The following is a 14062-nucleotide window of genomic DNA, read 5'->3' as shown; positions in this document are numbered from 1 at the left end:
CTAAACTAATTTTTTTCCCATACAGACTTCTCTAGTTCTCTTACTGTGTCTTCTGAGGAGGGAAGAAGTGAAGGCTACAGCAGCAGCTTTCAGTTGCCTGATAGAGAAAAAACACTTGAATTTGAGCCTGAAAAAACAGTTTATTCCAGTCAAACAAAGATGAAAATGGAGGAGGGGGGCAGTGCACCAGTTTTCCTCAAACAGGTCTCAGATGTTGAAGTCTGGCAGGGAGATGTAGCTAGGCTTTCTGTTACTGTTACTGGAAGTCCCACACCCAAAATCTTGTGGTTTTTCAATGGTGTCAAACTAACCCCATCCGCAGACTGTAAGTTAGTGTTTGCTGGAAATGACCACAGTCTCATCCTCCCATATGTGAGCATGCAGGATGAAGGCAAGTACACATGTATGGCCAGCAATGTACATGGTGAGGCTGAATGCAGTGCCCACCTCCATGTGCAGCAGCGGGTACCTGGGGCTCCTTGTTTTGCCAGGACACCAGACAGTGTGCAGTGTGCTCCAGGTTTCACCGCTGTCTTTGAGTACATCGTGGCTGGGGAGCCATGCCCTAATGTGGAATGGTTCAAGGGGACCAAGCAACTTTTTTCTGATGCACGTCATTCTGTGGCTCACCACCCTGATGGCTCAGGCTCCCTGACGGTGTGGGAGTGCATGGAGGAAGACACTGGTCTGTACACATGCAGGGCAGTGAGCACCTTGGGTGAGGCTGCATGCTCTGTCGAGCTCCTTGTGCTGCCCGAGGAACGTGCTGTGTGTAGGCAGAGCCCAGCCTTGCAGCACTCTGCAGTGGCAGAGGACCAAAGCCCCCTCTCCTACGAGGAGGCCAGCGAGCTTCCCACTGTGAAAGAAGCACTCAGTCTTGAGGCCATGAGGGAGCCCAGGGCTTTCTTCCAGCTCCAAGTAAGCCAGGTGGAGCACATGCTGCCCAAGGAGAACATCTTGCCTAGCCTGCCACCAGCCTGCCTCGCTGTGCAGAGTGTTGAAGAGATGCTGGCCCAAGCAGCCACAACACAAGAGACCAGCAGACTCCTGGCAGAGTCACTGCAAAACCTTCCTACTGGCCCCCAAGGTGCAGTGCCTGGAGCAGCAATTGAAACACAACTGCCAGGCTGCCTTGGGACTGTGGCTGCACAGATGCTCTTGCCCAAAGAGCGAGTCATCCCTGAGGAGGAGGAGCAGATGGCTGTCCTGGAGACAGAAGTTTCCCAAGCCCTTCTGCAGGTGTCAAGCACCACCGAGAGTTGTGCTATAGATGGTGACCACTTAAAAGTCCTAGAGGGCTTCCAGGCAATGAAAGGTGAGCTAAAGGCTGAACCCGGATTTCCCTCTGAATTGGCCTGCACTGGGAGTCAAGCTGTCCCCTTGGAGAACGTTTCTGCCCTGGAAACAGCAGAGGAAGATTTTGCTTCAAGAATTTGTGAGGGACAGGCTATAAGATTTCCCTTACTGCTAGAAGAAAAACAGTCATTGGAGGAAGAACATGTTGTCGATCTTGCCAGCCCACTTAGGCAGTGTCCAAGGGTAGAGAGACAACCCCGTGAAACAATGTACACTCACCAGCTCCAGGCAAGCCAAGTCCTTACCAAAGAGAGCCAGCTCACTGATCAGGTTCCCAAGAGCTGCAACCTCGACATAAAGTCCCAAATTAGGGATGCACTAAAAGCTGCAGTTGTAAGTGAGCAAAATGTCTTGTTTACAGAATGGTTGGCTGATAAAGAAAGCATTGAAGTACAGACAATTAATATCACCAAGGAACATAAACACACTTTGTGCACCTATGTTGTGACCACAGGAGGACTCACTCCCATAGAAGTCCCAATCTCCCTGGCAGAAGTCAGCGTTGAGACAGCTGACCAGAAAAAAGTCTTGAAGGAGGCTTTCTATTCTCTTATTTATGAAGAAAAACATCTCTTAACAGATGAAAAATCCAAAGCATTGCCAGTCCATCTCCATTCACTTAACTCAGGAAAATCCTGTGATGTAACCTCTGAGCTGGAGCAACAGCAGGCCGAGAGAACTATGGAGGCAGAAATACCCCTGGAGCAGCCTTTGCATGCAAAAGTAATCAATACTGTGACTGAACACAATCAAATCAAGGATGTAGGGGCAGCTGCAGCCACTGCTGATGTAGCCTCTGCAGGTGTTCCTGTTGAGAAACCCACAGAAATACTGAAAAGGAAGGAGAAAAGGGAAGAAATATGTGAGGAAGAGGGCAGAGGGGGTCTGGAAAACAAAGGTGGGAGTCTAGAGGATGAGTTGGGCAAAGAGAATTTCCCTATTATACACAGCACACTGGTCGATACTACTGTGGAGGAAGGGGAGAGTGTCAATCTAGTGTCTGTCATAACAAATGTCAGAGAGGTGAATTGGTACTTTGAGGGTAAACTGGTGTCTTCAGGCAACAAATTCAAGTGTTTGCAGGATCAAGATACATACACGCTAGTAATCAGCCAAGTGTGTGGGGACATCCACCAAGGAGAATACACATGTGAGGCACTGAATCAAGGTGGAAAAAGAGCAACAACAGCAAAAGTCACAGTTGTTAAAAGAGGTTGGATGATGGGGATAAAATTCTGCCTTTCTAATACACGGTTGTGCTAATGAAACTGCCCTACTCTGTCTGTCTGAATACAGATACAATACTAATATAATCACAACACTAATCAGAGGGTCCCCTTTCTCTCTGGATTTATGGTCTCCTTTTATCACATTGCAGTCTCTTAGTCTTGCATCACACAAGCAAGGTCAGGACAAGTTATACTGCAGTCCTGACTGCTTCATCCCATGATGAAGTTCACCTATACTTGCCACTTTTCTCACTTCTGCATCCAGTCTTCAGAGTCATTGCACTGTTTCAGCACAATTTCTTATCCACACCACCATTTCTTGCAGCTCTAAGATAATGTGTATATGTTTATATTGTAATGTTACCACATTGCTATTAAACATTGTTTTCCAGTTTCATCACTGTGTTTTCTGATGTCATTATGCACCATGACGCTGTCTGTCCACAGTTGTTTTTTGCCTTTACAATCACTTAATGTGGATTGCAAATAAATAATGTTTTGTTTCAATTAGTCACTTCACTGTTACTTTCTAGAATGCCAGTATGCATGGTTTTGAATTACTCTCTGCTTCTGATTTCAGTTGCACCAATCCTGAGAAGGCGGCTTGAACCTCTGGAGGTGGCCGTAAACCACGTGGCCAAGTTTACCTGTGAGGTAGAGACTGCTCCCAATGTCAGATTCCAGTGGTACAAAGCTGGCCGAGAGATATACGATGGGGACAAATATTCTATTCACACCTCCAACTACCTTTCTACACTGGAGATTCCGAGGCCTCAGGTTGTTGACTGTGGAGAATATAGCTGCAAAGCCTCCAACCAGCATGGCAGTGTAAGCTCTACAGCCCTTTTAACAGTAACTGGTAAGTACAGAGTCAAAAGCACTTCAAAAAATGTCTTGGTATATTGTAATGCTTTCTGTGGGTTACCTACAAACATTTCTGGTAGTGCTATTGTCATTGTTATACATAACGCATACCTAATTTTGATGAGCACAAGCACAGAGAAGGAATAATTTTTGAAAATGCTGCTTCTAGGCATTTTCTGTACCTAGTATGAAAAGTTTCAGGAGGAAAGAAAAATAGGAAAAGACTGGGAAGAACTATGTTGTCTATAGAATGGGATTGCTTTGTGAAAACATTCTTGAAGAGAGTTTATTTTACTTCCAGACAACAAGCAAATGTACAGTTTTAAATCTGATTTATTTGGTGTAGTAATCACTGTGCAATTACCCGACCATCTTACATTTATTCTTCAGTTATACTTCTGCGGCAGGCTGTGTGGCTATGCTTACCTAAACATCTGTGTACCAGAGGAAACTCTGTGTGATGGGGGAATAGATCATCTCAAGCAAACAAAAGACAGTTCAAAAGTTATTTCATTTTACAAAACTTTTTTTTGGTCTATTGATAACTATGCAATTATCTTCTTTTTTTCTTCCTTTTTTTTTTTTTTTTCTTTTAAATATCTTTTGGACCTTTGTGGGTGCATTTTTATTTTTTTCATTCCTATTTTTCGTTCTGTGGGAAGAGTCTTTATGTAGTCTTTGCTAAATGCCAGATGCTAGAGACTAAAGAAGGATACTCAAACTGTGCAGCATATGCAAACCTGTCTATCTTAAGGGAATCCTACACAAACATGTCACTCTTGGGAAAGGAAATTCTGTCTTTTGGTTTATTTTCCTTTGGTTTGTACATTGTTCCAGAGTCAACATGCCTTCAAGCTCTAGAGCAATATACAGACTCAAGAAGTACAAAACAAAAAGCCAAAATTCATAATCTTTTAACATCTCTTTTCTCCTTCACTGCTCTGGCCTCTTTTGCTTAAAAGTGTCTGCCCCCTCCTGCTCTCTGTCCTTGGGAAACTTGGAGAAACAGCATAAGCTCTATTCTCCACCTCCAGATAACAATGAACCCTTTATTTTGCAGAAGCACTTCCACCAACCTTTCTTACCAGACCTGAATCTATCACCACTTTTGTGGGCAAAAGCGCCAAGTTCCTGTGTACTGTTTCGGGCACTCCAGTCATTGACGTCGCCTGGCAGAAAGATGGCACGACCATTTCACCTTCGGACCACTACAAGATCTCCAAAGTGGAAAATAAACATGTGTTAGAAATTTCCCTTCTCACCACCAGTGACAGAGGGGTTTATACTTGCAAAGCTTCCAACAAGTTTGGGGCTGACATTTGCCAGGCTGAAATGGTCATTATAGACAAGCCCCACTTTATTAAAGTTTTGCAGTCAGTGCAGTCAGCAGTCAATAAAAAAATACGTCTTGAATGCCAGGTAGATGAAGACAGGAAAGTTACAGTAGGCTGGACGAAAGATGGAAACAAAATCCCTCCAGGCAAAGATTATAAGATTTTCTTTGAAGACAAAATAGCCTCGCTTGAGATTCCTCTGGCTAAACTCAAGGATTCAGGCCATTATGTATGCACTATCTCAAATGAGGCAGGAAGCAGCTCCTCTTCTGCCAGTGTCACAGTCAGAGGTAAGATTGTCCTAGGTACTGTTTACCTTTGCTCTTCTTCGGTTTCTGCTTTTTTCTTTTGCAGGTGAAGTCTTCTCTGGGGTGAAATCACACTGTGAAGTCTTCTGAGATCTTCCATCAGCTCCATTCACCTCTTGCTTTTTACCCAACTGTCTTCCAAAGCACTGTGTATTGCTTCAATATTTCTTCTGTTAGCCACATCCAAGAGTCACTCCTGCGTGTAGGGGAGATGGTGGGAGAGGGCAAGAGAGACCACAAGAATTGCAGCTCAGCGAATATTATGCTGATCTTTTCTAAAGTCATGTTTTGTTTTTGCACTAGGAACCAATGTCTTAAAACTTTGTATTTCAGACTGCTTTTCTTTCCCTCTCCTTTTTACCCTTTTCCCTTCCCTTCCCTTCCCTTCCCTTCCCTTCCCTTCCCTTCCCTTCCCTTCCCTTCCCTTCCCTTCCCTTCCCTTCCCTTCCCTTCCCTTCCCTTCCCTTCCCTTCCCTTCCCTTCCCTTCCCTTCCCTTCCCTTCCCTTCCCTTCCCTTCCCTTCCCTTCCCTTCCCTTCCCTTCCCTTCCCTTCCCTTCCCTTCCCTTCCCTTCCCTTCCCTTCCCTTTTTTCCTTTTCTTCTGTTTTCTTCCCATTTTTAGAACCACCATCTTTTGTGAAGAAGGTCGATCCGTCTTACTTACTGACCCCAGGTGACTCTGCACGCCTTCAGTGCAAAGTCAAAGGGTCTCCTGAAATCCAAGTTACTTGGTTCAAGGACAATAAGGAAATCCGTGAAACCAAGACACACAAGATGTCTTTTATCAATTCTGTGGCTGTGTTAGATATTTTGGAGATGAAAGTTGATGACAGTGGAAGCTACTCATGTGAAGCTGTAAATGAGGTTGGAAGTGACAGCTGCGCCACAGAAGTAGTTGTCAAAGGTCTGTTCTTCTTGCTACTGCCAGTCACACTTTTGAGGAAAAACCTTTTTTTTTTTTTTCCTGGGCAATTAATTCTTTCTTGCTGCTTTTATAGAGCCTCCATCTTTCATCCGAACACTCGAACCAGCAGAGGTAGTGAAGGGAACAAACACAATTCTTCAGTGTGAGGTTGCTGGCACTGGACCGTTTGAGATTAGTTGGTACAAAGACAAGAAACAGATTCGCAGTAGTAAAAAATACAGGCTGACCTCTCAGAAAACTGTTATTTCCCTGGAGGTGTCATCATTTAATAGCGCGGATGTTGGTGAATATGAGTGTGTGGTAGCTAACGAAGTTGGAAAGTGCATTTGCAGTGCAACATACGTCTTGAAAGGTCAGTGGGAGAGAGAACACTCCACTTACTGCAGGGAACCTCTTATTTCTTATAATGTATTTTCTCTGAATTTCTGTGTAGCTAGGGTGGTTGGGGATGGAGGGTATCTTCTTCTCTTAAAAAATTTGTATGTATCTTAACTCTTACCTGTCATCAAACCCATGAATTTGAAGAACATTGGGCTTAAAGGACTATTACTCTTATGCTTAAAAGCATTACTCTTTTAGCTGGATAATGAAGCTCTTCCCTTTTCCTGCTCTTTAGCTGAATTGTGCCATGTACTGTGTATGTTGTCTCATATAACTATCTTTGAGCATTAGCATGAAAAGGTGTTACAGCAGATGCGTATTTCTTTATGTCTCTTTTCTTTGAACTAGAACCACCATCTTTCATTAAAAAAATCGAAAATGTGACAGCTCTGGCTGGAGACAATATTACATTACAAGCTGTGGTGAAAGGATCAGAACCTATTTCTGTGACGTGGATGAAAGGCAAAGACATTATTCAAGATGATAACAAAGTGAGAGTGACATTTGAACATGGGCTAGCAACACTGCAAATTACTGGTGTCCAGCTGAGCTCTGGTGGCAAATACACCTGTGTAGCTGAGAATGATGCAGGAAGTCAGTCCTGCTTTGGTGAAATAGCAGTTAAAGGTCAGTGGAGGAGTGCTGCGACTTCTGCATTGTCTCCCACCTAAGAAGAGCAATTTACTTTTGTTCTTAACACTGATTGTTTAATTTTGTTGTAGAACCTGCCAAAATCATTGAAAAATCTGAAGTGATTCAGGTGACAGCAGGGGATCCGGCCATTTTGGAGTACACTGTCACAGGCACTCCAGAGTTGAAAACCAAATGGTTCAAAGATGGAAGGCCACTACCTGCCAGCAAAAAATACAGGATCAGCTTTAAAAATAACATTGCCCAGCTCAAGTTTTATGCCACTGAAATGCAGGACAGTGGAGAGTACACCTTTGAGATATCCAATGATGTGGGGACCAGTTCTTTTACTACCAGCTTTACTGTGCTAGGTCGGTACTGACCCTTGGCAAAGAGGCCTGTTATTCTGCTCTGAGCCCAGCAAAGCCAGAAGCAGAACTGTATTCTCTTTTGTTCATGTGTTGGTTTATTTTATTTTTTTTCATACCCAACAGATCGCACTCTCCCTCCCTTCTTTACCAAACCACTGAAGAATATTGACAGCATCATTAACACCTCATGCCACCTAGACTGCAAAATTTCTGGCTCTCTTCCAATGACCGTCTCTTGGTTTAAGCAGGACACTGAAATCACTTCAAGTGCCAAGTACACAATACACTTTGCAGAAGGCTCTGCATCTTTGGAAATAAAACACCTAGACGCAAGTGATGCTGGAGTTTACATTTGCAGAGCCACAAACTCTGCTGGTAGCAAAGACAGCAGTAGTACTTTGTTTATAAAAGGTTTGGCAATTTGTTTCAAAATTCTTGTCTTTTTTTTTTTTTTTTTTTTTCTTGTGATAATATTTTTCTTCCCCACAGTGCAAGCTGTGTGTCTTATTCTTGGCAATTGTTTCCTTTCAATGCAATCTAGAACCACCCAGCTTCATTGTAGAACCAGAGTCTCAAGATGTGCTGCCAGCATCAACTGTACGTTTCAAGGGCACATTTAAAGGCACAACACCACTGACAGTGAAATGGTTTAAAGAAGATACTGAGATGGTGACAGGAGGAGCTTGCTACATTATGACAGAGGCACTAGCAAGTTACTTGGAGCTTTATGCAGTCAAACCAAACGACTCGGGAAAATATATCTGCAAAGTCTCCAATGTTGCTGGTTCAGTAACATGCAGTGCAAACTTGTTTGTAAAAGGTTTGCATTCTTACTCTCTTTTCAACTTTCAGCTACTGGATTGACCCAGTGGCACATTTTGCTGCCTTGTTGATACTGAAAGCTTTTCTTAAATCCACAGAACCTGCTGCCTTTAAGGAGAAGCTAGAGCCAACTCACCTGGTCAAGAAAGGTGGATATGCTGAGCTGACCTGCAAAGTCACTGGCACTCCTGAGATTAAAATCACGTGGTTCAAGGATGACAGGGAACTGAAGGAGAGTGACAAATACAGGATGTCTTTTACAAAATCTTTGGCAGTACTCCATCTTTCAGAGGTTGAGACTGAAGACAGTGGGGAATATATTTGTGAGGCCAAAAATGATGCTGGGAAAGATACTTGCAGTAGTGTTGTTACAATCAAAGGTGTGTGTGCCATCCAAGCACTCAACCAGTTTTTCTCTTTAAATGCAGTGCAACTTTCCAGGCTTCCAAAGTGTGATTAATAAAAACTACACTCTCTCTTTTGCACTGTAGAGTCACCTTATTTTAGCAAGGAGTTTCAGTCGATGGAAGTCTTGAAGGATTCTGACGTGGTTTTGGAGTGTGAGGTGCTTGGCACACCTCCCTTTGAAGTGTTTTGGGTGAAGGATGATAAGCCTGTGCGGAGCAGTAAGAAGCACAGAATAAGCACTGAGAAATCTTTAATTAGCCTCCATGTCTTCAGATTTGATGCTTCTGATGTTGGCGAGTATCAGTGTAGAGTAACAAATGACGTTGGAAGCTGCCTCTGCAGTTCGGAGGTCACACTGAAAGGTTAGTACAAGGTGGAGAATGCCACTAGCATGATCTTATGCTGATGTGGGTTTCATGCCACATGGTCATGTACCAAACCTGTACTTACTTAGCCACTTTCTTCCTGCTAGAACCCCCACAGTTTTTGAAGAGGATAGAAAACATTAGCTCCCTTCGAGGGGGCACAGTCGTGTTTCAGGCTGCTGTTAAAGGCTCTTTGCCCATCACTGTATCCTGGCTGAAAGACAATGATGAAGTGATTGAAGACAATAATATCAAAATGACCTTTGTGAACAACATTGCCACTCTTCTGGTGAGGTCTATTGAGTTGAAACATGGTGGAAAATATTTCTGTCAAGCTAAAAATGAGGCAGGAATTCAGAGGTGCTCTGCTCTGCTGACTGTCAAAGGTTGGTCTTACACTGAGTGCTGGCAGTGATCTCAGACAGTTCTCTTGTTTTGGTTTGGTTTGTTTGTTTGGTTTGGTTTGGTTTGGTTTTACAGATGCTCCTAACTCCCTTCTCTATATCTCTGTTTAAAACAGAGCCTGCTACAATCACAGACAAGGCTGTGTCCATAGATGTGACTGAGGGAGACCCAGCAACCTTGCAATGTAAATTTTCAGGAACAAAAGACATTACAGCCAAATGGTTCAAAGATGGCAATGAACTGACTTTAGGCCCAAAATATAAGATCAGTGTTACAGATACCGTCTCAGTCCTAAAGGTGCTCCATGCGGAAAAGAAAGATAGTGGGGAGTACGTCTTTGAGGTTCACAATGATGTTGGGAGCAGTAGATGTTCTGCCAGCATCAATGTCCTAGGTGTGTATGATCTATCTTTTAGTATTTGTTTTTACTTACAAAATCTCTTCTCTTGACTTTGCGTCTACTACAATCATGGTTGAATTTCATATTTTATCTTTTCACTCTGTCTTGGATAGATCTCATTATACCACCTAAATTCACCAAAAAGCTCAAGAAAATGGACAGCATTAAGGGTTCTTTTGTTCACCTGGAATGCATAGTGTCTGGTTCACATCCTATAAGTATCCAGTGGTACAAGGATGGACAAGAAATAACAGCGAGTGAAAAGCACAAATACTCTTTCCATGATAACACTGCCTTTCTGGAAATCAATAAACTGGAAGGCACAGACAGTGGCTCTTACACCTGTGAAGCAACAAATAAGGCAGGAAGCAACCAATGCAGTGGGTTCTTAACAGTCAAAGGTTTGAAATTCTTCTTCTTCTCTTGTGTTAGGTCGCTTATTCATAATTTGGAAATTCACCTATCCTTGAGTAATCCTCTTTCTTCTTTTTAACATGTTATAGAACCGCCATATTTTGTGGAAAAGCCCCAGTCCCAAGAGGTTGTGCCCCATGCTAGGGTTCAGTTCAAAGCAATGGTGAAAGGCTCTACTCCTCTGCAGATAAAGTGGTTTAAAGACAGCCAAGAGCTCCTTTCTGGTGCCAATCGCTCTGTTTGGAAGGATGACACATCTAGTGTGCTGGAGCTCTTCTCAGCAAGGATGTCTGACTCTGGGAACTACACTTGTCAGATAAGCAATGATGTGGGGACTGCCACTTGCAAAGCAGCTCTGTTTGTAAAAGGTGTGAAGCCCAGTGTTCTTCGCATTGTTGTGTTTCTGATTTTTCTGTGCAATTTGGGGGGAGGAGTTAAGAAATGCTTGTATTTCCACAAACTACCATGAATATTATAAAGCCTCACCTTTTTTGTCTATCTTCTAGAGCCTCCAAGGTTTGTTCAGATGCCAACTCCTATAGTAGCTTTGCGTGACGGACAGTCCACCACTTTTGAGTGCCAGATAGTAGGCACACCAGAGATCCATGTAACATGGTACCTTGATGGGAATGAAGTGACTGATGGAGCTAAGTATGGCATCTCTTTCATAGATGGTCTAGCCACTTTGAAAGTCACTCAAGCCAGAGTATCGGATAGTGGGATTTATGTTTGTGAAGCCCACAATGATGCAGGTAGTGAGAGCTGCAGCATCGAGTTGAAAGTAAAAGGTTGGTCTTGAACATTTGTCACCACCCAGCTATGCCATGAAGCTGGGGTAATGCAATAAAGGAGACCTCTTCTTCCCTAATAACCATCAAGGTTACTATCTACTTTTCCCTTCTTTTTTGTAGAGCCTCCAACATTTGTTCGGGAGTTGAGACCTACAGAGGTAGTAAAGGGATTGGAGGCCACACTCGAGTGTGAGGTGACTGGTACTCCTCCATTTGAGGTGAAGTGGCTGAAGAACAATAAGGAGATGTTCAGCAGCAAGAAATATGCCATCTCCACCAAAGAATCAATATTTACCCTTAATGTGACCAACTGTGATGTCTCAGATGTTGGTGAATATCAGTGCATTATATCAAATGAAGGTGGGAGTTGTTCTTGTAGTACAAGGCTGAGCTTGAAAGGTCAGTCACTAAGAAGTGTATCCCAAACATTGTATCCCCCAGATGAAATGTAGTGACTAGGATGACCTTATATGATCTCTTCTCCTTCTTCCCTTTCCTTCTCTTCTGTGACTTCTAAACAAACAAAACCTCACACCACAGAACCACCATCTTTTGTCAAGAAGCTGGAGAATGTCACTAGCATTTTGAAAGGCACCGCATTATTCCAGTGTGTTGTAGCAGGTGCTCAACCCATATCTGTGTCATGGATAAAAGATGAGAAAATACTGGAAGATGATGATTACCACCATATTACCTTTGAGAACAATGTGGCTGCACTGAAACTTACAAGTGTTGACCTCAGCCACAGAGGGAGATACACCTGCCAGGCAAAGAATGAGTCTGGAGTGGAGAAGTGCTTTGCTTTGCTTTTTGTGCAAGGTGTGTAGAAGTCCCTTCATCCTGGATGAGTGCTTGGGAATTCAGTCACCTCTCTGTAGCTAACAACCATTTTTATACACTTTGTACCCCAGAACCAGCACGGATCACAGAAAAGGCTAAATCACTTAAAGTCACTGAAAGAGACCCCGTAACTTTGGAGTGTACTGTGGAGGGGACACCAGAACTCCGAATAAGATGGTACAAAGACGGCAAACAGCTTCTGCCCAGTAGATACTACACAATGAGCTTTGAAAACAATGTGGCCAGTTTCAGGATTGAACCTGTATCAAAGGAGGATAGTGGTACATACAGTTTTAAGGTTGAAAATGACTTTGGAAGTAGCACCTGCGAAGCTGTCCTGACTGTGTTAGGTTTGTATTTGGCAAACTCATGAAGCCAGCAGGGAGGGATTAAAAACAAACTAACAAACAAAACAAAGAAACAACTAAAAATAAAAAGTGTTTCTGGAAGATAAGGTAACCATTATGTTTTTGCCATGTTTTGTGTTGGGCAGATCAATCAATTCCACCCACATTTATCAAAAGGCTAACCAAAAAGGATACTGTTCTGGGATCTTCTATCAGAATGGAGTGCAAAGTCTCTGGATCACTTCCCATTACTGCAAAATGGTTTAAGGATGGAAAGGAGATAACTGACAGTGCCAAATGTAGAAGCCTGTGCCATGAGAACACCATGTCACTCGAGATTGCTAATCTAGAGCTGTCAGACAGTGCAAATTACACATGCAATATCTCTAACATTGCCGGAAATGATTCTTGCAGTGCTGTCCTGACAGTGAAAGGTTTGAAACTCTTTGCTACTTGTTATTGGTGATGAATGCTGGGAGAATATATTATATCTTGTGCTAACATAACCCTCTTATACTTCTTAATACTAATGCTGAAAGTCTGGTCTCCCTTTTCTTACTGTGTATCTTGAACCTCTTACATATTCATTGCCTCTGCTTGCCTCACTAACTTTCTTCATTCTTAGGCATTCATGATGTAACTGAACATTTCTTTTTCTTAAAAACTGCAGAGCCTCCAAGCTTCTTAGTAAAACCTGAAAGCCAGCAAGCCATCCCAGATTCCACGGTGGAGTTTAAGGCCACACTAAAAGGAACGCTGCCATTTACAGTAAAGTGGTTCAAAGAGGACTTAGAACTTGTATCTGGTCCAACTTGTTTCATTGGGATTGAAGGGTCAACTGTGTTCTTAACCCTCTATTCAGTGGATGCTTCTAGGAGTGGGCACTACACTTGCCATGTTTCAAATGATGTTGGCAGTGACTCTTGCACTACAATGTTGACGGTAACAGGTGTGCACACTTTCTAGATGTTTGGCAGTCTTTTTATCTATTTGTTTTCTTTCCTTTCTAACAAGCCTCCCTTAGTGATCTTTGATACCCTGTCAAGTGAATTCCCTGCCCTATATTTGCAACCAACTCTTGCTTGTTTTGCTCTTTTCCCTCCTTTCCTTTCTAGTATTAATTCAGACCTTCTGATACCACTTTTCTGGTTTTTTAGAACCACCCAAGTTTGCTAAGAAGCTAGAGACGGCAAGAGTAGTCAAGCAGGGTGATTCAGCCCGACTTGAGTGCAAAGTCAGTGGTTCTCCAGAAATGAAAATAGTGTGGTTCAGAAATGACCATGAAATTATTGCCAGTGAAAAATTCCGGACCTCATTCATCGACTCTGTGGCTGTGCTTGAAATGAATCATCTCAGTACTGATGAGAGTGGCGACTATATCTGTGAAGCTCACAACCCCGCTGGCAAGGCCAGTTGCAGCACCAAAGTCACAGTGAAAGGTCAGCTGTTCTCTTGTTCTCCAGTTACACCTTTTTTTTTTTTTGTGGTTTTCTTCCTTGGAAATCCATAGGAACATGAAATTAATTCCTTATTTCAGGGAATGCCTTTTTCTTCACATTCTGTTTGTTTTTTGATGACCCCTTACCCCCTTTGCTAGGGTCTGAACAAGGCAGTTGTTGTTCTTAATACAAACATGTCCTAGGTTAGGTGTTCCCCAGTTCTGTGATTGCAGGGTCCAAGACAGGTAGATCTGATATACCATGAAGCCAAAATATGAAGTAAAATAATAGACCCTAACTGGTCAGTGCCAGCTTTACACCCTGCATGTGAGACTACTGACAGCTAAATGGGACCTATATCCTCTCTATCAATCTTCTGTTTACCTTTCATACAGAGGAGCTCAGAGCTCCTCTGTATAAAAGGTGTATGTTCA

General features: G+C 43.0%; 1 protein-coding gene across 11 annotated transcripts in view; it reads left to right on the top strand.

Moving 5' to 3' along the window:
- Positions 1-14062, top strand: part of TTN (titin) — a 243116-nt gene that overhangs the window by 50770 nt on the left and 178284 nt on the right. For 10 of the 11 annotated variants that reach the window (XM_068685816.1, XM_068685811.1, XM_068685812.1 and 7 more), the window contains 21 exons: positions 3166-3444; positions 4510-5073; positions 5713-5994; positions 6089-6367; positions 6745-7023; positions 7119-7397; positions 7521-7808; positions 7939-8217; positions 8318-8599; positions 8711-8989; positions 9100-9378; positions 9513-9791; positions 9911-10198; positions 10301-10579; positions 10718-10999; positions 11123-11401; positions 11543-11821; positions 11914-12192; positions 12336-12623; positions 12860-13138; positions 13347-13628. In XM_068685816.1, coding sequence (XP_068541917.1) covers positions 3166-3444; positions 4510-5073; positions 5713-5994; positions 6089-6367; positions 6745-7023; positions 7119-7397; positions 7521-7808; positions 7939-8217; positions 8318-8599; positions 8711-8989; positions 9100-9378; positions 9513-9791; positions 9911-10198; positions 10301-10579; positions 10718-10999; positions 11123-11401; positions 11543-11821; positions 11914-12192; positions 12336-12623; positions 12860-13138; positions 13347-13628 — 6183 coding nt within the window. Of the gene's footprint in view, positions 1-25; positions 2570-3165; positions 3445-4509; positions 5074-5712; positions 5995-6088; positions 6368-6744; positions 7024-7118; positions 7398-7520; positions 7809-7938; positions 8218-8317; positions 8600-8710; positions 8990-9099; positions 9379-9512; positions 9792-9910; positions 10199-10300; positions 10580-10717; positions 11000-11122; positions 11402-11542; positions 11822-11913; positions 12193-12335; positions 12624-12859; positions 13139-13346; positions 13629-14062 lie in introns of all 11 variants that reach the window. The other variant, XM_068685817.1, reaches the window with a different exon arrangement.

This window comes from Anas acuta, chromosome 6, assembly GCF_963932015.1.
Source record: "Anas acuta chromosome 6, bAnaAcu1.1, whole genome shotgun sequence".
Lineage (NCBI taxonomy): Eukaryota > Metazoa > Chordata > Aves > Anseriformes > Anatidae > Anas > Anas acuta.
The sequence above is the reverse complement of the archived record's forward strand: the minus strand, read 5'-3'. Positions and strand labels throughout refer to the sequence as shown.